The sequence below is a fragment of the Convolutriloba macropyga genome, chromosome 13, assembly GCF_964194025.1.
Source record: "Convolutriloba macropyga chromosome 13, txConMacr16.3, whole genome shotgun sequence".
Taxonomy (NCBI): Eukaryota; Metazoa; Xenacoelomorpha; order Acoela; family Convolutidae; genus Convolutriloba; species Convolutriloba macropyga.
The window spans coordinates 25142177-25152263 of NC_134480.1; the positions used below are offsets into that span (position 1 = coordinate 25142177).

Consider the following 10087-nt stretch of genomic DNA (forward strand, 5'->3'; position numbering starts at 1 on the left):
TTTATAAAAATCTGTTACGTTAGGTTGATTTGTTTTTTTCAAAATATTTCGGTGGTTGATGTTTTATTCCTGCTAAAAAGTAAATATCTTGGCCTTTTTTTGTTGAAAATTGTTGCAGCAAAATCTGTTTGAATTTTCTAATTCTGTTCACTGTATGTTCGAGGAGAAAATTGCTAACCAGGTATGTTTCATTTAAGGTTCTTAACAAAAGATGTGCATGGTTTACATTCAACTGATTTAACTATGAGTTCGCGGTTCTTGTATGGCCACCAGCAATGAGTGGCCATACAAATCTTTCCCCAGTTCCCGGATGGCTTTTGTTGTGGTCATCAACGAGCGCTTTTGTAGTGCATTGGGTATGGTCATTTTTTCATCGACACAAAAGCAGACAGATCTGACTTGAAGATTTCTCCAGAACGAATAGCTATAGGAATGTATGGCCTTAATGTTTCTTGGTTATTTTTTAATACAGAGTCCTTTACTCCTTGTACAACGTATCACCACAATTTTTTAGTCGAAGAAACGCCAGGTGAAGCAAATGATAGTAAAATTGCTTGCTGCAGGGGATAGTTTTGAAAAATGATTTTGTTTCGAGGTCTTTTCAATAGTTGTAAAAACATAATTATTTTATTCATTGAGTTGAGATTATGTTGGTTGAGAGACAGTGACTGATTACCAGATCGGTTGTGTAAGAAACCACTGGAGGTGTTTTGTATTTGGTGATTTTTGGAGTTATGATTGGAATGTGATGATTTTGGATGAATTTAATTCTTTTTAGTTCGGTGTTTCGCCTAGCAATATGATTATATTTTTTTAATGGCGTGGAATGTTAGTTGGAGAAAATTTTGCGGTGCGAGTGTGTGATATTCCTGACTGTAGAAATACATTTCGTGCCACAAATCCACTTAAAGTTAGGTGAATGGATTCGAGGTGCGAATCCAACTTTTACTGAATTATTGGATTACCACTTTTAGACTTAGCTACAATCGTGTTGCGATTGCAGACAAAATTAGTGAGAGTGGAATTCCTCCTCAAATCCAATAGGATCTTGACTAGTGCAAAACAGACTAGATTGAATGCAACTGAATTCAGAAACAAGATTCAAGAGAATGAATAATTAATCAAAAGTGGGAGATGTGAACAATCTGAAATATTGACTTCATAGTCGGCGGTAAATTACTTGTAGGTGAACTATGACTTATAGCCTGACAAGGGCAAACATAAATTGATTTAGTACAAATTACTAAACATGAACCTAATATGGTACAACTGTACCACAGAGTGAACTATTCACTGGTATTTCGTTGCGGAGGTAGCATGTTGTGAATTGATTACATTGGAGTAAATTATAGGTGATAAACTCGTGCAGCAGCTGACATGTTGAAACTAAAAATATGTATTCGCGCCGTAAATGTGTCAATTGAATTAATTGAATTAGATGTGATTTGTTAAGGTTTTGAATTTGCGACACGAGAGAGTGGTTTTCAAACAGTTCCAACTTTAATTCAAAATTCAACATATTGATTTTTTTTGGCCCGTGTTATCTACCACGACAATACCGTTGTCCTGTTTATTTGGTTGACGAATGAAAAGTGGAAAGGTGGTTCAAATGCAGGAGGAAACGAAACTCAGGTAAACTTTCAACATGTACGGTAAAATATATGCATGCAAAATAAATTAATGAACAATCGCGATGCAAATCCCGCAAAATTAATAACACAGAAATATGGTTACATGAGCAACATCAATTTTAAATAAAGTTTATCTAACACGAACACAGTTTTTTAATGAACACAAACACGAAATGAATGGAAAAGTGATACGAATCCATATTTAAATGAACAATTACATAATTCAAATTTGAACAATTTAACAATTAACGATGATAGTCTGAAAGTTTTAATTCAAATCTGGTTTTCGGCGTCAAAGACGCTCATACTAATTTCCCGTGCATAGTCCTCAAATTCGTAGCTCTCAGGAGAACATGTTCCACTGGAGGAGGTGCAGAAGGGCTCACTACTCTCAGCTCGTAATGGGTATCAGGAACAGGAGGCTGTGCTGCTTCTTCCTGAATGATTGTCTCTATAACGGGATTCGCGGGTTTTTGTTTCTTAGGAACAGGAGCAGCTGAATCATCACTGATGGAGCACACCGAACCCTCAAATCCGAAGTAATCGGGAGCGCGGCGAGTGCGTTTATTGCGAGAGGTTGAGGGAGAGGCAACGGATGATGTCACTGAGGAGGCAGCAACAGACGAGGCATTGGAAGTGTTCAAAGTAGTAGACGTATTTCGAGAACGCTTTCCTCCTGCTTGGGGCTTTCGAGGTTTTCGAGACGCCATTGCTTTCGAAATGTTGCTGTTCGCTGAGGAGACCCCCGATGCTGCATCAGATTGCGTTGGACGATGGCGGATTTTAATCTCTCCGCGAAATTTTTTCTTTAATTCCTTAGTGTGTTGAGAAATCTTCTCCTCCGTAGTTTTCTCATATGGCAGAGGTCTTCGTTTGGCGTATTCTCAGAGGTCTGTATTTCGTTCTGCACGGGTGCCGAATTTGGCAATATCACTATTTCTGACACAGACCTCGGGTACTCCTGGTTCCTTAATAACCGTAGTGGTATCAGAAGTACGGACAACTGTACTGCCTGGGGCCAGGGTTTCCCAGAGTCCGCGAAGATCCCGTTTTGAACGCTTTGTTGCTTTTCTAGCCAATTTGAGGTCCAGTGATTGCTCTGTCCGTGGGATAGGGTTGTTCAATTTGGGATGCATGATGAAACGGGAGATAGATTTATTGTGATCTCCATTATAGCGGCGTCCCGCGTCTACCTGTGCTTTTTGCATCGCCTCCTCAATCAAAATATCGCTTCGATCCCCCGTCACCCATCCATTTTCATCTAAGTAGTCTTCGACAGGGACGGTATTGGCATCTAAATAGTGGTGAAGAATGTTTTCATATGATAAATTAGATGTTTTGGGTAGTGTACTTATATTACTTAGGGTGTATTTGGTTTTCCTCCAAAATGTGCCTGGAAAGGTATTACGTTTGTTGTCTTTTGTTTACAGATACGTAATTGATATACAATTGACTTTATTGTTTCTTTAATTATGAATGTTTTATTTCTATTGTCTAATTTCATGCAGCGTAAGCGTCGTTTAATAGTTTGTATCAAACGCTCCACTAATCCTAAAGCTCTATGATCGTTTGCGGGAGCAGTGAGTATGTTAATTTTATGTTGTTTACAAAAAATTTTAACTTTATAACCTATTAGACAACGTGCTTGATCTAATCTAATATTTCGGGGGACACCGTGGATTTGTATGTAATCGTCTAAAAATATAAGAACATTTGGTCCATTAGCTTTGTCAAATACTTCTACAGAGGGATATTTAGAAAAACGATCAATACATGCAAGGAAATAAATGTCTTGATCTTTTTCATTTGTGATGGGACCTCCAAAGTCAATTTGTATTTCTTCATTGGGCTCTGTACATGGTAGTAAAGGTTTCCATTTAGACGCCGGAATAACAGGCTTAAGGTTCTTACCAATATCAGTACAAGGCTTGCACTGAGCCGCTTTGCTTAATATTTCTCGGTGCATATACGGCCAGTACGCGTATTGCCCGAGTGTTATCATGCTCCAACTTCCCGGATGTGTCAAATGGAGGCTTTCCTTCCAAAACAGCTTCCTGAATGGAGTGCGGAATTGCTACTCTTTCGTCCACGCAGACACAACCTGAGCGGACATGCAGGTCTCTCCAGTAGGAGAACAGATAAGGATTCACTTCCTTACACCGTTGGGGGTCGTTTTGAAGAATGCAGTCACGTACTTCCTTCAGGACTGCATCCTTACTGGTGAGGACTGCCAAGAAGCCCTTCGTGAAGAGTTGTGTGAGGTTGTTCTCAAAGACCTCTTCTTTTGATAGATCCAGGTTTGGGGAAGTTTGGCCTTCATTAGATGATCTGGTTGTATTCACTCCCGAATTAAGGGTAGACTGGAATGTGACCCGGCTGTGTGTAGGGGGAGTTTGCGGGTTAGATGCAGAGCTGCTCATTGTGTGATTTTCAATTGAGTGGATATGAGATATGTTTGAGTGAGGATTGAAATTTGAGTGGATTTGAATTGGTGTTGTACTATTAGTAGAAGGAGACTGGATTTGTGCAGCGATTGCAGAATTTTCAAGAAGCAACTGAGTTGTGTTACGATTAATGGCAGAAAGCAATTTGGAATAGTTTGTTGAGCGAGGATGCGAGGCAAGTGTGGAATGTGTGTGAGTGACGCTGTTAAAGTGCTGTGATTGACAGGTTTGTGATGTGGTATTTACATAAATTGCAGAAATAGCGTCGCGAATGCGGGTAATTGTTGCTACCGCAAATTCCTCATCGTATTTGTTTGTAACTTTTGCTTTTTGATTTGGTTGGCGTGAAATATAGTCTACCAGCCCCATTTTTGCACCAGGTATATGTTCGATAATAAAATCAAAAGGTAAAAGACGATCGATCCAGCGTGTTAATCTACTCTTATAAGATTTATTCGACCTGTGTTCTTTCATAATTGAAAGTAATGCTCGATGATCTGTGATAATTGTGAATGATTTCCCAAATAAATATTATTTGAAATATTCTACAGACCACACTACACCTAACAATTCTAGTTCATTAATGCTATAGCGTTCTCATTACAGTTAAGGAAACGAGATGCAAATGCAACTGTATGCCAGCCCGTAGGCGAACGTTGTTCTAATGCTGCTCCTAAACCCGCTCTTGAAGCATCGCATTTGATCCGCGTTTCCAAGTGAGGATTGTAATGTGTGTTTTCTGTGGCGTTTGCTACTTTATTTTTAATTGCTTGAAAGTGTGTGTCATGTTCAGTGTTCTAAATGAATTTTGTGTTCTTTTTTAATAATGGACGAAGAGGATGGCACAATTGAGACAAATTAGGGATAAATTTTCCTAAATAATGAACAGAAACTAAGAAAGATCGAAGTTGTTTTTAGTTTTTAGGTGCTGATAGGGAAGCGATTGCCGCTGTTTTTGATTCAAGTGGAGCTATTCTTGATTGACTAAACTTATGTCCCAGCCATTCAATTTCAGTTTTTGCAAAATGACATTTAGGTAAATTAATCCGTAAATTATCCTCGTCTAATTTCTTTAAACATTTGTAGACAAGTTTTAAGTGGTCTTCCTTAGAACCACGACTAACTACTATAATGTCATCCAGAAAACAATAGGTATTTTGAAGTCCGACTAAAGCATAATCCATCACTTTTTGGAAAGCTGCTGGCATATCAGTTAAACCGTAAAAACCTGTAATAAAACGGTATGTTCCAGTTCTCTCACCGCTAATAATATTAAAGTTACAGTGTTGAGCCGTTTCCGGATCTAATTTAAGTTGACTGTATGCGTACTTCAAATCCAGTGTTGAAAAATATGCTGTTTCTTGTGATGCTGATGTATTCAAATTCTGTTGAATTGTGTCAATCAAATTGTCAATATTTGGCATTTGATATTTGTTTTTATGAATAGATTTATTTAAGATTTTGGAATCAAAAGCTAATTTAACTGTTTTATCTCTTTTAACTGTAATGACTATAGGTGAAATAAAAATTTCATCTGAACAACTGTTTAATTTTATGATGTGTTTTTCGTCAAGTAGTTTTTTAAGTTCTATATTAACTAGTGGTTGTAAGTTAATTGGAACTCGTCGTCCTTTTTGATGTGTAGGTGTAAATTCATTATGGAATGTTGACTTTACTGAATGTTTTAAGATTTACCGACACGGGTGATGAGATCTGGAAAATCAAAAGAGATCTGCCTCTTGATTGGACATTGATTTTGATCAATATTTGCAACTTGTTTCAATTGAATAACAGAAAAGCCTAGCTTCGGAAATAGATCTCGTCCAATGATAGGTCGGTGACCGTCTTCCACGACAGTTACATCAACGCCCGTGGCTATCCAGTCATTACACTTTATTGATGTATTGTTTACACCGACAATCTTGATTATATCATTGGAAAAAGTTTTCAGATCATGTATTTCGGGTGACTGTACCCAATAACTTTCTTTGCATTCGGACACCACTGTGTCCGCCAAGCTTTTGTTTACAATACTGCATACGCTTCCCGAATCCACCAATGCTTTTGTGCATGTATTTCCAACACAAATGACTAAATTTACGGGTTCTACCTCACGAGTGTCGGTTTTGATGGAAATTGCAGCTACACAGTTATCGTTATAATCATCGTAATCGGAGTCGTAATTGGCATCGTAAACGCTTTTCTGCTGTAGGAGCTTGCTGATATTGTTAACTTGTTCCGCTGCCATTGTTGAAGTACCTACTGTAGCCGCCTCAGAAACCGAGTCATCTACAAAGTTTACTCTAGGTTTTGGTTTACTAGGTTGTTTTGATTTGCGACAAACTTTTGCAAAGTGATTAGCGATTCCACAGTTTTCACAAGATTTTCCACGAGCAGGGCAGTTTTGTCTATGAGAAGGAGTCCAGCCATAGCCACAATTTGGGCAAATCGTAGGTTTGACAAACTCATTTGTCGGTGCTCGGGTTCTATTCCACGATCCTTGAACACTATTTATCGATTGACTTGAAATTTCATTTGTGGTGTTGGGAGTTGGAGTTCCCGAAATTTTCAATTGGTTGTGTATTCCCATTTCAATGTTCATTGCAACCTCAAGAGCTTTTTTAGCCGTCCGTATTTCTTTGAGTAGCTCCCTTTGGATTTCACCATCCTGCATATTAGCAATGAAGACATCCCGACTCCTCGTGACTTCCCAGATCACAGTTTAGAGACAACTCTCGAAGACACCCGTAGAACTTTTCCACAGGTTCTCCTTTCATTTGTATTCGAGTGAGAAATGTGTATCGATCAAATGTAATATTTCTTTGCTTAGTGAACACCCTATCAAGGCAATCCCAAAGAAATTTTGTTGTCACTCTATCGATCTGGATGCTCGGTTCTTGTGAACCAAATATTCGTCTCCCTTCCATTCCCAAGCTGAGGTATGTTAGAGAGACTGCTTTGCTATCACAGTACTTCCAAGGTTTTTCTCCACACAGTATGCCAACAAGTTCTATTTTTTGACATCTATTGAGCCACGAATTTTTGAGCTGTTCGTTTCTGGTACGTCGATCTCGTTCACTTTGAGCTGTGCTATTTTCGACATCATCCTCGTAAATAGGTTCTGGGGGTAGAGTGACCTTGTCCGGAGGGTCGTCAAGGAGAGTGTCAATTGAAATGCCTTCTTTAGTCATGATAGCCAATTTTGGCATGATCTGCCATCTATCCCATCGCAATGGAGGTTCAAGTGTTGGTTTATCCCAAAAGGGCTCGATTCCCAAGAGTGCACGTTCTTTAGTTGCTGACTGCGCCATGTGATATTCCTGACTGTAGAAATACAATTCGTGCCACAATTTCACTTAAAGTTAGGTGAATGGATTCGAGGTGCGAATCCAACTTTTACTGAATTATTGGATTACCACTTTTAGACTTAGCTACAATCGTGTCGCGATTGCAGACAAAATTAGTGAGAGTGGAATTCCTCCTCAAATCCAATAGGATCTTGACTAGTGCAAAACAGACTAGATTGAATGCAACTGAATTCAGAAACAAGATTCAAGAGAATTAATAATTAATCAAAAGTGGGAGATGTGAACAATCTGAAATATTGACTTTATAGTCGGCGGTAAATTACTTGTAGGTGAACTATGACTTATAGCCTGACAAGGGCAAACATAAATTGATTTAGTACAAATTACTAAACATGAACTTAATATGGTACAACTGTACCACAGAGTGAACTATTCACTGGTATTTCGTTGCGGAGGTAGCATGTTGTGAATTGATTACATTGGAGTAAATTATAGGTGATAAACTCGTGCAGCAGCTGACATGTTGAAACTGAAAATATGTATTCGCGCCGTAAATGTGTCAATTGAATTAATTGAATTAGATGTGATTTGTTAAGGTTTTGAATTTGCGACACGAGAGAGTGGTTTTCAAACAGTTCCAACTTTAATTCAAAATTCAACATATTGATTTTTTTTGGCCCGTGTTATCTACCACGACAATACCGTTGTCCTGTTTATTTGGTTGTTTTGTCTGCTTGTCGGAAAAAAAGTGTCGGAGAAGTAAAGCGAGCAGTAGATTACGTCGGTTGGTCATGCTGATCAAAAAATAATTGTCTTCTAGATACATCTGATAATGAAATATTTCGAACGAGCACTTAAGTTTAACTAAGGTGTTATAATCAAAATTCTTGTCGTTGGTTATAAGATTTGCGAATTTAAAATTATAATTGAAGAAAAAACTCGGTAGTCGCTAGCAGGTCACAAATGCCATAAGCCTGTTTATTGAAAAAAATTTCTGGACAAAACATGAATACTTTCAGTGCTATGACAATCATTCATAATAAGTATTACACCAGATGACACAAAATAGATACTTTACATCCATTAGTACTACAGCTACCATTTCTATATTCTACTGAATCACATGAATAAAAACGCCGCTATTTATTAAATCACAAATTTCAGGCAATAGCTTCTTATCAAAATATGTCTATGTAGCTACTGCTTGTCGATGCCCAGTAAAACGAAACTTGGTAGACCTTGGTAAGAGACGCGAGATCTTTACAAAACTTGAGATGGCCCAGTAAGGTTCCTTTAAACTAAGTTTTCATGATAAATCTTGACATATCTGCATCAGATCTTGTTAAAATGCCGTATTTCTTAAAAAATTTACAAGGTTGTTCGTATCTCGCTGCTTCCTTACCAAGAACCTTACCAACATACTTCAAGTTTAGTTTCATAGGGTGGTTACTGTATGTTCTCTTCAAGCCACGCAATTACTTGTGGTCTTGCATATTCGGTCCATTGTACGTTGTTTTCAACTCTTTCCATCAGCCGGTAAAATTCTGCCTGACCTGCCCCAAGTTTGTCATGGTGGGTTTCGTTAAACGTGCGCATGTTTTCCAGACCATAAGCTGACTCCTGGTTGGCGTAGATCGAAAAGAGGATGTTTTTGAAGAAGAAGGTGAAGTCTTTGAAGATTGGTCCAAATGTGTCAAATTTTTGTGGGATTGTGAAATAGCTCCAGAGAACACTGTATCCGGCATTGGTACTCTGGCCGGCGCCTGTGATGATGAAGTAACCAAGTTCGTCTGGTCGCCAAGTTTTTCCAGTTGCCTAATCAGATGGTCAAATTTTAGTGTAAAATATTAAATATCTAATAACAAATTTTCGAATTGTTTAATCCTTCAAAGGCTGTTTTCCAGTGCGTACTAATCGCAGTTAAATCTTTCAATACTGCAGCAGGAAATAGTGTTTTCTCTTTTTTGTTCCAATACCAATTTTGTTGAAATTTTGATACCAATTTTGAAATTTATGCAAGGAAACAATTTTTTTTCTAAGACGCCACAAGCTGATTTTCATCTTTTCCGTAATAATTTGAAATTTTGCTTACTTTGAAAGAAAACTTTGGATATTATGATGCTGTCAAGGACTTAAATATCTGTAAATTTGATTTTGATTATTTCGAAGCCAGTATTTATTCTACAACCGTAAAATTTTGCCAGATTTCTAAATTTTTTACTACATTGGTTTTCCTTGGCCTTAAAACTTGCAGTAGTTTCCCGTTCGATTTTTGTATGCTTTTGAGGGACGTGTAGTACTAATGGTTACTTGACTTAGATTTTAAACCGCTACTTTTTCCAAACACAAGTAATTTATTTTAAAAAAATTGAAGCCTTATTCAACTCCTTCGTTTATTTTCATGTATATAGGACCAAAATGTTTAATTTTGAAAAGTTGTTTCTGGTCAATTGCCGATAGTTGAGTTATTAGTTTATTAAATTAATTCGATTGTAAATCAGGACTTGACCGGCATTGTTAAATTTATGTCAGTCAATAGATGTTTTGGGACAAGCGTGGTTTTGCGCAGTTTAAAATGACTTTGGCTTGCTTTTTCTTTCTTCTGATTATATGGGGGAGGAAATTGCTTTTTTTCAGCTCAACTGGGTTTTTTTCTTGTTACGCCATTCAACTGGTTGTTTTTTTTTTGCCGTCAATTTTGGCC

The 10087-nt window shown here is 37.7% G+C and overlaps 1 protein-coding gene across 1 annotated transcript in view; it reads right to left on the bottom strand.

The window, feature by feature from the left end:
- Positions 1–8369: 8369 nt before the first annotated feature.
- Positions 8370–10087, bottom strand: part of LOC142352108 (aminopeptidase N-like) — a 44250-nt gene continuing 42532 nt past the window's right edge. Inside the window, exon 8 of the mRNA XM_075404479.1 lies at positions 8370–9198. Within this exon, the coding sequence (XP_075260594.1) occupies positions 8830–9198 (369 nt within the window). The 3' untranslated portion in view covers positions 8370–8829. The remainder of the gene's footprint in view (positions 9199–10087) is intronic.